General features: G+C 47.6%; 1 protein-coding gene across 1 annotated transcript in view; it reads right to left on the bottom strand.

Annotated features, from left to right (window-relative positions):
* Window positions 1–15,590, bottom strand: part of PORCN (porcupine O-acyltransferase) — a 59,315-nt gene extending 43,725 nt beyond the window's left edge. Inside the window, 7 exon segments of the mRNA XM_029610823.1 lie at window positions 13,610–13,740; window positions 13,859–13,984; window positions 13,986–14,041; window positions 14,327–14,370; window positions 14,628–14,820; window positions 14,916–15,076; window positions 15,429–15,590. Coding sequence (XP_029466683.1) covers window positions 13,610–13,740; window positions 13,859–13,984; window positions 13,986–14,041; window positions 14,327–14,370; window positions 14,628–14,820; window positions 14,916–15,076; window positions 15,429–15,532 — 815 coding nt within the window. The 5' untranslated portion in view covers window positions 15,533–15,590.
* Between the last annotated feature and the right edge of the window lie 1,760 nt (window positions 15,591–17,350).

The raw sequence follows: 17,350 nt of genomic DNA on the forward strand, positions 1-17,350 counted from the left end.
CAGAAAAACTGGTAGCACACAGGCACATGCAAGGTACAGAACCAAACCCTGGCAAAGACAGCAGGCAAAGTCTCAGTAAATATACATACAGCACAGAAAATGCCCTTAAGCCCCTGAGAGGAAGTAGGCACCATAAAGCAGAAGAGTGACCACCACATCCAAGGAAAACATACTGACACCTGTTGGTGGGAGGATAGAAGTTCCCGCTATATCAAGATCTTGGAAAGATGAGCCACCCACAGGCTGGCAGCAGAACCTCATACAGGATATCTCGTCTGTAGTCCACTGTTCTGTGCTGCAATTATCAATTTCTCATCTTTAGGTTTAATTTCACCTCGCAGGTTTTAATCTACTCCTGGCTGCAGAAGGAACTCTATTTCCCCACTGTATCTGCGCTTTAGCCAACTGTATTTCCTTGTTTGCTGGTCCAACTATTTAAAGAGGTTTTCTTGTTTTGGAAATTCTTTTGCCTCTTTCTGCATATTCTCACTCATTCTTTCTGCTTGCTGGAACAATTGTCCAAGTTCTAGGATGAAGACAGATTTTTTTCCATTTCAATTTCATACTTCAGCACTTTTTGGCTCTTAAGATGCTATTAGTGTGCTTGGAGGCCTATAATAACAGTTCCATATGGGTAATCTATTTCTATAAGACCTACACCACCTTCAGGTCTTAGAATGTATGATGTTCGCATACACCAATTCTTATAGATTACTTGGTGGGCCTGGAGTTTTCTTCTTCTTACGTCCAACTGTTCAAGATCTAAATGGGACCAGTTTACAATTCCAAAAAGTTGATTAAATAGCTTGTATCTTATTAAATGCTTTTAAAGCCATTTTATATCAATTTCAGTCTCCTGTAGTATTCTTTGCTGATCTTTTCTCTCAGTAACTTGTGCTGGATTATTGTATCTTTTTCTACTCTTAAATATTTATATATGTATTCCTGGTTGATTTGTTTTATGTTATAATCTTCACAGAGATGGATTTAGGTTTTTGCTGTATTTAAGCGCTATTAGTGCTGTTGCCCTCACCTCCACCCCATAAAGGTAGAACAGGGAGTAAAAGGTCTAAGGTATAGCCCCATAGATTCTGCAGCAGGAATTAAAAAAATTCTGAAACACAGTAACATATTTCCATCTTTTATTTTATATTTAAAATAGTTTTCCAAACATACTTGCATATCTATAATTTATCTTCTTTCCATTGGGTGAGGAAAAGGCATCTCAAGTATCACTACAGGGAGAAGGTCTCAGGGATGGGGAAGATAAGAGGAAGAGGATCTGGCATCTGGGACAATGAGTGAGAAGAAGGATCTGTGATCAGGAGCTGGGGGGAGGCTGTTCTAGGATCTGAGAAGAGAGAGGTAGGAAGGGAGGTTCCGGAATCCGTAAGATAGAATCCAAGATCAAAAGGAGAAAGGATCTAAATTGCAATGGGGGAGGGGAGAAAGGAGGCATCCCCTCTCTAGCCTCCCACCCAATCATCTAACCTGGCATGCACACGTACACACACCTTGCCATCAATTACTTTTTTCTCTCGTATACAAAAAGGAAAATTGGTTCTTGTGTGCTAATTTTAAATTCCTGTAGGACCACGGCTCAGTCCAGACTCCTGGGTTTCGCCTCCCTTCCAGCAGATGGAGACAGAGAAAGTTTTACTGACACTGGCGTATAACCTAAGTGTGCAACCTGCAGTCCCCTCAGTATTAACCTGTACCAAAGCCGAGATAGTAGAAAAAATACGAACACTAACCACCCACAAGTAACTCCTGAACGATCAGTGGGAAGTGGAAACGTAGAACAGATAAATCCGTCCCCTTTAAAAAAAAAAAAAAACCAAAACAAAAACAACATGAAGGCCCAAACAAAACCTGTGCCATGCTTCAGATTAATTACCATAACAGATTGAGCGGACTCCCCAAATATCCCCCACTGGGCGGGACTCTAGACTGATCTGTGGTACTAGAGGAACGAAAATTAGCAGGTAAGAACCAATTTTCCCTTCCCTTTACGTACCCAGATCAGTCCAGACTCCTGGGATGTACCAAAGCTTCCCTAAAAGGAAGGGTGGGACCGCACGAGCCCTGCTCAAAGTACATTCTCACCAAAGCCCATGGCCTCTGGGGTCTGGATTTCCAAACAATAATGCCTGGTGAAAGTGTGCAAAGACTTCCAAGATCTGTACTTGGACCGGTGCTTTTCAATATATATATCAATGATCTGGAAAGGAATACGATGAGTGACGTTATCAAATTTGCAGATGATACAAAATTATTCAGAGTAGTTAAATCACAAGCAGACTGTGATACATTACAGGAGGACCTTGCAAGACTGGAAGATTGGGCATCCAAATGGCAGATGAAATTTAATGTGGACAAGTGCAAGGTGTTGCATATAGGGAAAAATAACCCTAGCTGTAGTTACACGATGTTAGGTTCCATATTAGGAGCTACCACCCAAGAAAGAGATCTAGGCGTCATAGTAGATAATACATTGAAATCGTCAGCTCAGTGTGCTCAGTGTGCTGCAGCAGTCAAAAAAGCAAATAAAATGTTAGGAATTATTAGGAAGGGAATGGTTAATAAAACGGAAAATGTCATAATGCCTCTATATCGCTCCATGGTGAGACCACACCTTGAATACTGTGTACAATTCTGGTCGCCGTATCTCAAAAAAGATATAGTTGCAATGGAGAAGGTACAGAGAAGGGCAACCAAAATGATAAAGGGGATGGAACAGCTCCCCTATGAGGAAAGGCTGAAGAGGTTAGGGCTGTTCAGCTTGGAGAAGAGACGGCTGAGGGGGGATATCATAGAGGTCTTTAAGATCATGAGAGGTCTTGAACGAGTAGATGTGACTCGGTTATTTACACTTTCGAATAATAGAAGGACTAGGGGGCATTCCATGAAGTTAGCAAGTAGCACATTTAAGACTAATCGGAGAAAATTCTTTTTCACTCAATGCACAATAAATCTCTGGAATTTGTTGCCAGAGGATGTGGTTAGTGCAGTTAGTGTAGCTGGGTTCAAAAAAGGTTTGGATAAGTTCTTGGAAGAGAAGTCCATTAACTGCTATTAATCAAGTTTACTTAGGGAATAGTCACTGCTATTAATTGCATCAGTAGCATGGGATCTTCTAGGTGTTTGGGTAATTGCCAGGTTCTTGTGGCCTGGTTTGGCCTCTGTTGGAAACAGGATGCTGGGCTTGATGGACCCTTGGTCTGACCCAGCATGGCAATTTCTTATGTTCTTATGTTCTTAAGCCACCCTGCAAATCTCTTGTGCCGAAAATTGCTGACACTCTGTCAGAGGCCTCCTGAGAACGGGTAGAATGAGCCCTTAATCCCTCCGGACAGGGCGATCTGACCCTGGCTTCCTTCAACCACCACACAATTGTGGCTTTTGACACCTTATGCACTTCGTCAAGGAGACCCCCCATATCCGAAATTCGCAAGAAAGGATCTCTACACGAGAACGCCTAGCGGAACGAATAGCCACCAAGAAAACCACCTTCAAATGTGAGATCTTTTATAGTAGTCCTTCTAAGAGACTCAAAAGGCGCCACAAACATACCTTTGAGGACTAAGTTAAGGCTCCAGAAGGGACACAGCATATGGAGCGGAGGACGCAAATGTTTTGCACCCCCCCCCCCTCCCAAAGGAAACGCACCACATCCGGATGGGCAGCTAGAGCCGTTCCGTGTACCTTGGCTCAAAGACAACCTAACGCCACTACTCGAACTCTGAGGGAGCTAAAAGGACAAACCCTTCACCAAATCTCTTTGCAAGATGGTAAGGGTATGTGCTACATAAGCTCGCATAGGGACCACCCCCTGCTCCATGCAACCTTCAAAAACTCTCCAGACTCTCACATGGGACAAGCAGGTGGAAAGTTTTCTAGCCTACAGAAAAGTAGAAATAACATCCTCAGAATAACCTTTTTCTCTAAAGCGTTTCCTCTCAAAAACCAAGCCAAGAGACAGAAGCGAGCCACATGATCTGAAAGCCTGATCTGAAAATATGGGACCTTGATGCAGAAGATTTGATAGATGAGCGAGTCTCTACAGGCCGACTACAGATAGATTAAAAAGATCTGCAAACCAAGGTCTCTGAGGCCATTCCCCTATGAAGAAAGACTAAAGAGGTTAGGGCTGTTCAGCTTGGAGAAGCGATAGCTGAGGGGGGATATGATAGAGGTCTTTAAGATCATGAGAGGTCTAGAACAGGTAAATGTTTACTCTTTCGGATAATAGAAGGACTAGGGGGCACTCCATGAAGTTAGCATGTAGCACATTTAAAACTAATTGGAGAAAATTCTTTCACTCAATGCACAATTAAACTCTGGAATTTGTTGCCAGGGAATGTGGTTAGTGCAGTTAGTGTAGATGGGTTTAAAAAAGGATTGGATAAGAAGTCCATTAACAATTAATCAAGATGAATTAGGGAATAAGAAAATGCCATACTGGGTCAGACCAAGGGTCCATCAAGCCCAGCATCCTGTTTCCAACAGTGACCAATCCAGGCCATAAGAACCTGGCAAGTACCCAAAAACTAAGTCTATTCCATGTAACCATTGCTAATGGCAGTGGCTATTCTCTAAGTGAACTTGATAGCAGGTAATGGACTTCTCCTCCAAGAACTTATCCAATCCTTTTTTAAACACAGCTATACTAACTGCACGAACCACATTCTCTGGCAACAAATTCCAGAGTTTAATTGTGCGTTGAGTAAAAAAGAACTTTCTCCGATTAGTTTTAAATGTGCCCCATGCTAACTTCATGGAGTGTCCCCTAGTCTTTCTACTATCCGAAAGAGTAAATAACCGATTCACATCTACCCGTTCTAGACCTCTCATGATTTTAAACACCTCTATCATATCCCCCCTCAGTCGTCTCTTCTCCAAGCTGAAAAGTCCTAACCTCTTTAGTCTTTCCTCATAGGGAAGTTGTTCCATTCCCCTTATCATTTTGGTAGCCCTTCTCTGTACCTTCTCCATCGCAATTATATCTTTTTTGAGATGCGGCGACCAGAATTGTACACAGTATTCAAGGTGCGGTCTCACCATGGAGCGATACAGAGGCATTATGACAGTTTCTGTTTTATTCACCATTCCTTTTCTAATAATTCCCAACATTCTGTTTGCTTTTTTGACTGCCGCAGCACACTGAACCGACGATTTCAATGTGTTATCCACTATGACACCTAGATCTCTTTCTTGGGTTGTAGCACCTAATATGGAACCCAACATCGTGTAATTATAGCATGGGTTATTTTCCCTATATGCATCACCTTGCACTTATCCACATTAAATTTCATCTGCCATTTGGATGCCCAATTTTCCAGTCTCACAAGGTCTTCCTGCAATTTATCACAATCTGCTTGCCACTGCTATTACTAGCATCAGTAGCATGGGATATACTTAAGTTTTTGGATATGTGCCAGGATTGGCCACTGTTGGAAACAGGATGCTAAGCTTAATGGTGTTATGGTTATTGATTTTGGGTGGATCCTTGGACACTGTGGCAGCTGACCACACCCAAGGGGGGCAGTCCCGTGAGGGACCATGGTGTCAGGCTAGCTCTGGACACACAAACACAGATTGAATCTTTATTTAAAACAGTTTTGAAAACCACTAGAGGTGGTAGTAGTGAGTAGTAGATGTTGAGCCTGGCTGGGCGAGTATCCCACAGGACGCTGGAACAGCGAATCCTCTGCTTGGCTGTGCTATAGTGGAAAGAGACAGAGTTATGAGTACACAATAAGAAGCATTCAGAGTCCCAGGTAGAATAGGAGAAGCTCCGAGACAGGGAGAGCAGGCCCTCGAGGAGCGGGTACCTGGTTCCAGTGAAGCAGTACTGTGGAATAGATGGTAGTTGTACTCACAGATGGAAACTGTTAGTGAAATCTTCCAGGTAGAAAGGTTTGAAGATGCAGGCAGCGACTCAGGGAACATGGACCCTCGAGGAGCGAGTACCGGTTTCCTGATAGCACCTGAAAGAAGCAGAAGAGGCCCCCGAGGAGCGGGTACCCCTTTAGCAACTCCGAAGGGTGTAAGAGTTCCAGATAGCGCTGGAGTGGCAGAGCAGCTTTGGTACAGAGAGCGAATCCCAGCCGTAGTATTCCAAGAAGTTGCTAACTCGATTAGCTAGCAAAAGTGGTAGGCTTAAATATCCGGGCAACGTGACGTCATCTCAGGACGCCGCCCCTGAGGTTTGTGCCAAGGAGGAAATAAAGATGAGGACAGCGTGCGCATGCGCCCTATGGTTCCTTGGAGGAGCATGGTGGGAAGCAGCACCAAAGCTGGTCTGGGGACGCCGGAGAGATCGGCAGACAGACGCCGCGTCAGCCAGTAGTCCGAGGTGAGCGGGAGGAGCCGCAAGAAGAGTAAGGTAGGCGGGGCGAAGCCATTGTAGACCGACTGTCGTAACAGATGGACCCAATATGGCAATTTCTTATGTTTCTTATACCACCCAGCTGACTCTCCACACGCCGCAAAATCTTGCCCAGCAGCAGCCATGGTGGAAACACATATAGCTGAATGTATGTGTTTCCACATACATTCAGCTGCCAAGGACTAAGGCATCGAGTATCGTTGTTCAGTGTTCTCTTCTGCGACTGACGCAGTAGGCTGGCTGCCTTCGTGTTCTGCTAAGCTGCCATTAAAAGCCTGCGAGGCTTACCCCACCTGTAATAGATGAGAGCCATTGTTTCCTCCGACAGCTCCCACTCTCCAGTAGCCAGCTGATGATGACTTAGGCAACCCGCCTACACAGTCGTTCCCTGCTATGTGAGAAGCTGTTATCAGCGCCAGATGCTGCTCTGCCTAGTGGATTAGCTCCCAAGCTACCGCACGACTCTGGGCATCACACTGCCAGTTGATATACGCCACCACTGTTGCATTGTCGGACAAGACCCTGACTGGGCAGCCGCCCAAGAGAGGAAGAAAAGCATTCATCACCAACCGCACCACTCTCGTCTGTAAATGACTGATAAGACAGCTCCCCAACCGGAGAGGTTGGTGTTGGTGCTAACCACTGTCCACTCTGGAACTTCCAAGTCCATACCTCGATACAAGTGGTCCCGACCAAGCCACCCCAAGAGACTGGATCAGGCTAACTCTATAAGTGGTAGCGGAAGCTAAAAACTGCTCAGACAACGGACTCCAGCAGGAACATAACGCTGCCTGCAGAGGCCTCATAAGAGCAAATGCCCAAGGCACGAGTTCCAACGTGGATGCCATGAAGCCGAGAACCTGTAGGTAATCCCAGACCCTGGGCATTTGGCTCTCCAACAATCTGCGACTGCTACTTGACAATGCGCTCCTCGGTAAGGAAACTTTCCCCAGCTTGGCATCGAAGTGTGCTCCCAGAAATTCCAACACTTGAGATGGGATGGGCTGATCTTGGACCAATACACAATCCAATTGAGTGACCACAAGGGCTGCAGCACTAAATCGACCACTTGTCTGCAGTGGGCCTCTGACTTTGCCCGAATGAGCCAGTCGTCTAGATATGGGTGCCCTAGCACTCCCTCCTTCCCGAGGGCTGCTGCCACCGCCACCAACTTGATGAAAATCCTTGGGGCCGTCACCAGCTCGAATGGCAGGGCACAAAGCTGAAAATGCCTGCAGAGGATCTTGAACCGCAGAAAGCTCTGATGGTCGGGCCGCATGCTTATATGCAAGCAGGGCTTAGTCAGATCCAGGGACACCAAGAGCTCCCCCTCGCATACCACTGAAATGACTGAGAAGAGAGTCTCCATGCGAAAAACAAAGGACCTTGAAAGCCATGTTCACTTTCTTCAAATCCACGAAGTAACTGGAGTAACGTCCCTTCCCGTAGTCCTTCGCGGGAACCAGACAATGGCTCCCAGCATTCATAGTCAGTCCAGAGTCTGCTGTAGCACCCGACTCTTATCCGCAGAAGTGCAAGGGGAGATCATGAACAGATCTTAAAGCGGACGAGCAAATTCTAAAGCATAACCTTGTCTTATTATGCTTAAGACCCACTGGTCTGTAGTGATCCTGGTCCACTCCTTGTAAAGAGTGAACCAACCCCCTATAAGTGGGATGGAGGAATGAACCGGCCTCGCATCATTGTGCTGATTTGGCTCCAGAGCCATCTCTGTCCGGCTTTTGGCCACGAAAAGGCTGGTTCCAGGACTGCTGCCTCCCCGAGGTCTGTCTGTGAACACCTGCCGACGACCTTCCTTGACAAAAACGTCTGTTCCCTCAGAAATGAGCACGCCCAGGAGAGGAATTCCTCACCCCCTAGGCCTATCTTGAGACAACTTGGGCACATTATTACATCAGAGATGCTTTTTTATCAGCTCCTCCAAATCTTCTCCAAAAAGCAGCTTCCCCTTGAAAGGTAGCGCTCCTAATTGAGACTTGGACGCCACAACTGCCGACCAGGTCTTTAACCACAGTAGTCTCCTTGCCGAGACTGCTGACATTATGGTCCCAGAGGATGTCCTAATAAGGTCATACAGCGCATCCGTTCCATAGGCTACTACAGCTTCCAGCTGCTCTGCCTGCTTCGCTTCCGGAAAGGACACGGACTTGTCGGACTGCAACCGCTGAACCCAATGCAGCCCCGCTTGAAGCATGAAACTGCTGCACACCACTGGCTGAATGCCGAGTGCTGACACCTCAAAGATCTTGTTTCAGATGGACCTCAAGCTTCCTGTCCTGTAGATCCTTCAAGGCTGTCGCACCAACTACCAGAATAGTCATTTCCTTCGTTACCGCTAACATGAAGGCATCCACCTTCGGAACTCGGAAAAGCTCCAGAGTGTCCTCGGGTAAAGGATATAACTGATCCATCGCCCGGCCCACCTTCAGGCCAGTCTCTAGAGTACCCCACTCCCTGACCAGCAACTTCTTGACAGACTTGTGAACAGGAAAAGCCTTTGCTGGGCCCCATAAGCCAGCCTTGACCAGGTCCACATCTTCCTGATCAGACTCTTCTTCCGGAAGCTTTATTCCTAGTTCCCCCAAAACATGGAGGATCAGGGGCCCCAACTCTTCTCTGTGGAACAGGCGCACCACTTTCGGATCATCGCTGTCCATAGGCGGGTCTTCCCACTGCTCCTCTTCGGAATCCTGACACCCCCCCCCCCCCCGGAGGAGGACGAGGACCAGCCAAAACACTGACCCCAGAATCCTCTGAAAGATCGTCCACCGTGGCATGCTGCGAGGGCTCCCCAAGGGTTAGCCGAACCCGGGTAGCCCCCGGCCTCCCTGTGGTTCTGGATTTCTTCCTGGGCCGAGACCCAGAAGAAGTTTCATGCTTGGGCCCCTGCTGTCTAACGGCTTTGCAGTGCAGATAAGCCATGTGCATTAACAGTACAAAATCTGTCGAAAAAAAGAGGCAGAACTATCCGAATCCTCGCCCAGGAGGTCATCTGCCACCCCTACCTGACCCCCACCGGGTCTGCATGGGGTTCAAATCAGCTGGGGACAACGAAGGAGGGAAATCCCCCTCCCCCTCCGCGGCTTCAAAAGCAGCAGCCTGCCGTCCCGCAAATGTGGCCAAGATGGCCGCCATTCCCACACTGACGGGGAACGCGTCTGAGGCTTCCCGTGACGCCTGCAAAGTCCTCCTGACTTGCACTGCCGCTCAAACACCACCACCGCCCCCCTCCCCATGAACGAGCCCGAACTGCTTTCTCCCTCCAGCAGGCAGCGCCTGTTTCGTGCAAGTCTCACACACGAATCACCACAGCCTGCACACTTAGTGCTGTGCGGCATGCTCTTAAAGCGGCCGCCCACAGGGGATGGACGCCAGAGGAAAAAAGAGCACAAGGGACAGAGTCTGTTAATACAGAGTCCTGTTCAGTGCAAGCTGCACACTGCCGCCGAAAGGGAGAGCCTCTCTCTCCTGAAATGTTTTGTTTTTTTTAACTTTAATCTTTTGTATCTGCCAGAAAAGATACAAAATGACAAAAGGCGTACTTCCCTGTGCTGAAGACTGGTAGCAGGCTCCTTTGATCCTCCTGGGGAAGAGGGAGGTGGAACCACTAGCTATCACGCCCCCAGTGACTAAGGACCGAGCAAACTAAGGGTCCCCAACCCCCCCTGCTCGTCCACCTCAAGACCAGGAGGGATATCCCCACCAGGGCCTGCCAACCTCCTAGGAGGAATCACCAACTCTTCTACTTTTTTTTTTGTAAACCAAGTCCAGACAGAAGGTTTTGCAATATCCACCATCTGCTGGAGATAAATGCTGAGGAACTGCAGGTGGCACACTAGGTTATATGCCAGTGTCAGTAAAACTTTCTCTGTCTTCATCTGCTGGAAGGGAGGCAAAACCCCAGAAGTCTGGACTGATCTGGGTATGTACAGGGAACACTGCTCCTCTTCCCAAATTCCCCTCTCTCTCTCGACACAGACACATTGCCCCCAGCCAGTCCCTACCCATCCCCTCCTAACCTCCCTAAAATTATTCCCCTTTGTGCCATCTACTCCAGGCTCACCACCTGTCCTCCTGTCCCTGAAGGGCAGGAGGAGAGGAGCTGGATTAGGGAGCAGAGGAGCTGTTCTTTGCTATGCTATGTCTGCTCCAGCCTTACTCCATCCCCTCCTGTCTGCTGCCTGGAAAAGGAGTGGCTGGATCAGGAAGCAGAGGGACATTTTCTGCTGAGTGAGATTCAGAAGAACTAGAAGGTTACTAATCTTTAGCCAACTTGCTGCCCCTACATTTTTCCTTCCTAGGCACATGCCTGGTATGCCTATCGACACGTCCAGGCCTGAATCTTCAAGAGATGTTTTCAATTTTGCTTAATTTTTCTGGGCCTTAGCAGGTTTGTCCAGGCTAAGTGTCATCCCCGTGCCATCTGAGAAACTCTACCTTTCAGAGTTGTTCCACTAAATGTTGATCACAGGAGCTGTAAAAGTGTCGAGTCATCTACAAATAGTAGGTACAACGTTATCTGTGGATCAAGGCTAATTCCATAGCCCAAGGAGTTAACAACAACTCAGTAGATTCAGTGACAGACAAAACAGGAATGGCGAGAGGAAATCTCTCTGAAACATTTCTCACTGGATCCACATAATTCAGATGGAGTGTAGTCTGACACATTTTCATGGTGAACTTGATCACTCGGGTACATTTCAAGGCAATTTATCCTGTAGAATTGCTTTGGGTTCTGTCTAAATGCTTTAAATGTCTTTTTTTTCTGTTTCTTTCATATCTCCGCAGCTTTTGTGCGTCTGCTGTGTTTTTTTCAGTTTGTTATATGAATCTCAGATCTTCCTCTGATAGTACAGCATGCTGCAGCTTGAGGTTTTGCATTTTTCTAATTATTTTTGGCGTCCTTAATCCCTTTGATGTACTCGTCTCCAGTGACACCTCTGTATGCATTGATTTTATTTCCCCCCCACCCCCAAGGAAGACTTGTTATCTTTTTCCTTTGTTGGTAGGACTCTCTCTGCACAATATTATATCGGATTTATTTCTGGGGATACCAACAGATGATTCCTTTATGGAGATTATGACCTTGTTGATCTTACTGATCATGCCTTTTACTTGGATGTCAGGTTTAACTTGGGTAGCATCTTTTACTCCTGGACCCAGAAAACATAACCCATCATCTTAACATAAACCAAGAGCCCCTCCATCTCCTGGTCTCTCTCTCCTGCCTTTCTTCTTCACTCTGCTTCCTGCCCTGTTTTAAATTGCTCTTGTCCTCTTGTGTTACACTCTCATCTTTCACTGGTACCTCATCCCTTATCTCTTCCAATTGCTTTGGCTGGTTTGGACCCTCTCTCCTAAACTCCTATTTATAAGATCAATAGTAAATGACAGCAGATAAAGCCCCAACGGTCCATCGAGTCTGCCCAGCAAGGCGTTTAGGGTTCTAACTGCTGCTCCTTATTTCTCTTTCCGCATCAGCTCTTAATTGTTTTAAAAATGTTATCAGTTGCTTACTACTTTGCTTTTCTTTTTCCCAATTGAAGATCTTAAACTTGCATCTCTTGCTTCTTGCAGCTTTTCCTCTTTCTTCCAATTCTTGGGAGTGGTTTTTTTTTTTTAATTTAAATATATGGTTTGCAGCATAAAAATAGCAGTACATTATCTCCTTTCTATCTTCAGGGGTCCACGTAATTGTATCTCTTTCTTTTAGACACCAATATTCAAAGCCATTTAGCCAGATGACTCACAAGTTATCCAGATAAATGGTGAGTCAAATATTCCTGGTATTTTTCCAGCTAACTTTTAGCCAGATAAGTCATTAACCAACTAAAAATTAGCTGAATAAGTTATGAGTGTTTCAGTGGCATCCGAGGGCAAGGACAAGTTAACCAGGTAACTTGTCGGGCTAACTTCAAGCCTGCCATCCCCCAAACCCATTCTCATAGCTTCTTAAAACACAATGAACTAGGGGGTCCGAGGCCAGCCTTCCCCCTCCCACTCCCTTGTCATCAGAAGTTTCAATGAGTCACCCTTCATATGGCTCCCTCCCTCCCCCATCCCGTTTCCAGCACAGCCGGCGACCACCATCCTGGTGGGACAGACTTCTGATAAGGTACCAGCAGGGCTGGAGGGGAGGGAGCCACATGAGGGCTGATTCGCTGACATTTCTGATGAATCAGGGAGCAGACGGGGAGGCGAGGGGACCCTGACCCAGACCCCGCAGCTCTTTGTGCTTTAAAAAGCAATCAGAGGGGTTTGGGGGATGGGCAGACTCGAAGTTACCCAGATAAGGGGGTGAGGAGGCTCCGTTTGGCAGAGCCCAAAGATTACCGAATGGGTAGGGGGTATGCGTCGAGCCACCAGGCTCATGTTGGACTTTGTTTTCTCTGCTTCATCACGTAACTGGCTACACTCTTTTGAACATAGCTGGATAAGGCTAAAGTTATCCAGGCACGTAAAGCCAGTTAACTTTAAACCTAACCGGTGATATTCAAAAGACAGACGATTAGGTTAAAGTTATACAGCTAAAGGTGGCTGGATAACTTTAAATTGGAGTTACTGTCCTGCTGAATATCCAGGATTACAACCCTTTTTTTTTTTTTTTTTTTTAATTAGCTTCTGTGGTCTGTCTGCTGCTAAAGTGGGTCCATGAACAGGGTTCACCCTGGTCTAGTCTCTGTACCAGGGTATTGCCTTCACTACCTCTACCACCATCATAAGCCTTAGCTCTGAAGCTAAAGGGTGGACACATTTTTATCCTGGGAAGCATGGGACCGGTATGAATTTTCTTCCTTCCTTTCATAGTTCAATAGTAGCAATAGCCTTACTGAGATTTGGCACAGATGTTAAAAACAACGAGATCACTGCATGGAGGTTCTAAACTAGGCTTTGCAAGAGAAAAATCTTACTCTTTTGTCTCCCCCCCTTTCAGAAACGCACGGCAACTGTTAATTACGGACATCGCTGCGGATCCTGAGCGAGTCGCTTTGTCTCCCCCTGTCTCTAATTACTGTTAGTTACAGTCGATTAAAGCAATTTATCCCAGTGCTCTTCCTTTCCCTCCCTAGGGTGTGCGGGAGTGGGCTTGAAGGAAGCAGACTGAAGCTCTCAAGCTGCCTTGATCCCTCTGGCTCCTGCACTTTTAAGGATTTTTCCCCCGGGGGGGGGGGGGGGCTCCGAGTGTTTCATACTCACTTCCTCAGCAGGCGGTCTCCGTAGATAGGGATGAAGTAGGGGAAGAGATAGGGGGCAATGCAGGTAGAGATGACGAGGCAGAGGAGGCAGCAAACCAGGCTGAAGGAGACTTTACGAAACCAGGGGAAGCTCTGCGCGAGAGGAGAAAGCCTGTGGTTAGCAGAAAGCTCCTACACCAAAACTAAAGCATTAATTACAGAACTAGAACGGTTTTACTTGTTAACTTAGGGCTTTCTGTGCGAGTCTCACCAGTTTCTGACCCTCCACGGCCTGGAGGTAGCCATGAAAGCTGATCCATGGCCCGAAGATCACTGTCCCCACAAAGTAGATGTAGCCCATGAACTCAACAGGGGAGGGAACAGAGGACATCGCCCCCCCGGTCCAGGTCAAAACCCAGGGACACGGCTTTCATGGCCACAATCATCTGTGCCCCTAGAGAGATGGTGGAGAGAGGAGTGAGAACAGACAGTGAGCACTGAGGAGGGAGAAAGAGCCTACAATAAAAAGGTAAGAGACAGGTGGCCCTCTCTCCCTGGGGAACAGGCAGCCCCCTTTCAGCTTAGGATAAGAATCATCCCTCCGTTCTCGGAGAGGGCCCCCATCCTGTCAGCCACAGGGAAAGAAAGGGACACTGTGGAGATTTAGATGGAGACTTGCTTTGCTCCTGGAGAGCCGGGAAAAGCAGCAGTCTATGATTATTCTGTCTCAGACACTTACCTCGCATTTTGTGCCAAGTGACTGTTTCCACCATATGCATCTCTCTGCAGGACAGAGAAAGATAACAGATAAAGAAAACAAAAAAGAGACAGAGACAGCATATGAGATGGAAAAGCGAGAGAGAGCATGAAACAAAGAGAGAAAGAGGGGTGTAAAAATTATTGTATTCCACACTAAGAATGTCTCTACCCCATTCATGTTCCCCCAGGAATCGGTATTCACAGAAATCCCCAAACCCACCCCTGGATAACTCCTGTTACCATCTCCAGACACCCCATCCTCCTCTTGCCCCAGATCTTACCCCATTAGAAGGTAGATGAGGGTGGTGATGGAGAGGAAGACCCCACGGTGGGAGGAGTCTCGGCAGAGGAAGAGCACTAAGTAGCAGAGGAGACTTAGCAGCACCACCCACACCATCTGCAACTGGAAGAAGTGATAAAGGCTGTAGAAGCCACCGGCCATTGTGCTGAGGTGTTTAACATAGGAGGGCAAACCTACAGGGGAGCGGGGAGGAATAATAACTGCTAAATAATTAAATCACAAAAACAATAACTTCTAGAAATAAAAAGGGTGAATGACAGAGGCTCACCTGTTTGCCACAGGAGCCTGCAGCCCAGACAGAGGAGAAGGAGAAACCACACTTGATCGAGGCCTTGCAGGGCCGTGGGGGCAATGCAGCCCTGGAAGAGCTGCTGGTAGAAGTCCCTCCTGCTGAAGGCTGGCATGGTGCCTGTTCCTCTTTGGGGAAACCTGCAAGAATAAAAGCAGACAAGAACTCTCCAGATTTTCTGCAGGGGAGACCAGCAGGGCCAGGAGTAGACACACTGGGACCCAGGGCAAAAACGAAGGCATGGGCCCTGCCAGTGACAGATGCTCTGAAGCTCTGCCTCAGTGACATCGCTCAGCTTTACCCGGGGCTCCCTTTGTGGAACTGGCAGACAGGCAATTGCCCTACTTACCAGCCCTGGAGACCAGACTGTGCAGGTCACACAGGGACACACCTGGAAGCAGGGACATGGTTGGCGTGAGAGAGGATTTATGCCGGTAACATGGGAACAAGAATAGGTTTTCTGGAGTACAATTAAAAAAAAAAATACAGTACCTGCAGAGGGCAGAGGAATGGCAGGGGCAATAAATAGAGATAACTGCCGAAGCGCTATGAATAAGCAGGGACAATGTGCTTTGAGGGTAACACCTAAAGCACATTGGAAAATAGATATAGCCAGAAGGTGCATACAAATAAAACCCGTTTATAGGAAGAATAGGAATTCTCGCTTCCTCCTGGGCACAAAGGCAGCAACGGCGGAAGGCGCCGGGGTGAAGTGGGAAGCCAGCAACGGCGGAAGGAGCCGGGAAGGCAGCACTTTTGAGCAGCTGCAGAAAGCAAACACCTTTACTGCGCCGGCACCTACCTTTCCCTCTCCGGGGCTGCAAAGGAACGGCCGCCGGCAGCGTTTTTTTTATTTCAGCACGGGCGAGGGCTCCTTTAAGCACCAGAGAGGAAAGGCAGCATGGGGAAAGAAAGGGGGAGGGGAAGCAGGGCCCCGGCCACCAATCCCGAGGAGAAAACCGGAAAGGGGCAGGCCAGGAAGGCTGGAAGAGCCGAAGAAAGGGGGGCAGGAAAGAACTTGAGCTCTTTGAGGTTTCGCTCCGTAGGCGGAAGATAGGAAACCATGGACATCCTGCGCCTAATAAGCCGAAGGCAGTATTTTGAAAATGCACACACAGCAGCAGCAGCCATTAAAATCCTATAACATATTCACAGTTCTTCCAGAGGCCAGCGGTTCAAACCTAGCTGACAGATGTTTGTAGCTGTAGATTATTTTTTTTTTTTTGTCAAAACCCAGACACGTACCTTTTGTAGAAGACACACAAAGGGACTGAATCAGCACACGTTTGAAACTTGTGAGCAGTAGCGTCAGTCGCCAAGGCCTGGGACACTGTCTAGTCCCTTTTCAGAAATGGTAAACCCTCATAAGGAACTTCAGTTCTACTTTAGGATATATTGGTGACAGGGGTTAAGGAGCTTTACCAGGGCCCGTGCTAGTTCTTTGCTACCTTGTGTGAACAATTACTGTGCTTCCTCCTCATTTGTATTTTCTTGCCAAGCAGGGCCAGTGCAAAGGTATTAGGCTTCCTAAGTACCCAGCCCCTCCACCTCACCATGGTCCTCTCCACACACAATTTAAAATTATGCATTTGTAATATACGATTTTACATGAAAAATGACACTCAAATACAGGCTTGGGGTAAAAATATCACAACAACATGTATATTATATTTACGTGCACTGCTGTGGTGCAACCAGAAAACCCTGCATTAGGCTATTGTAATGCATGTTGAATGTGGTCTTGGTCCTCAGAAAGCTCTGAGTAAACTGAATTATAATTACAGTATAGTAAGCCTCCCATAGTATAACAGCACTAACTGCCAGCACTCAGAACCCTACTTGTGAAAAAGCAACACCTAAAAATATGACATCAGGCCATAAAATACCAATACACCTCTTATTAGGAAAATAGAACAAACCAGGCTGCTATAGCTCCCTACATAGAAACAATATGCTAGCAGAATACCTCACCTCATTCACACATGCATAACACAGACAGACCATCACCAAATACAGAATAAAATGACCATCTACCTTATAAATGGGCCATGACCGACGGGCAAGGACGTCGGTCTTAGCCAGCGTAAAAAAAACAAAACATGGCGGCGTCGGGTGGCAGCGGCAGCGGTGATGGCGGCGTTGGGTGGCAGCGGCGATGGCGGCGTCGGGTGGCAGCGGCAGCGGTGTCGAGTGGCAGCGGCGGCGGCAGCAACGGCAGCGAACGACGACGAGGAGCAGCGGCAGCCAGGAGAGAGAGAGGGAGGGAGGAGAGAGAGAGGGAGGGACGGAGTGGGAGGGAGGGAGGAGAGAGAGAGGGAGGGACTGAGTGAGAGGGAGGGAGGGACTGAGGGAGGGGGAGGGACTGAGTGAGGGGGAGGGAGGGAGGAGAGAGAGAAGGAGGGACTGAGTGAGAG

This window comes from Rhinatrema bivittatum, chromosome 1 (assembly GCF_901001135.1).
Source record: "Rhinatrema bivittatum chromosome 1, aRhiBiv1.1, whole genome shotgun sequence".
NCBI lineage: Eukaryota > Metazoa > Chordata > Amphibia > Gymnophiona > Rhinatrematidae > Rhinatrema > Rhinatrema bivittatum.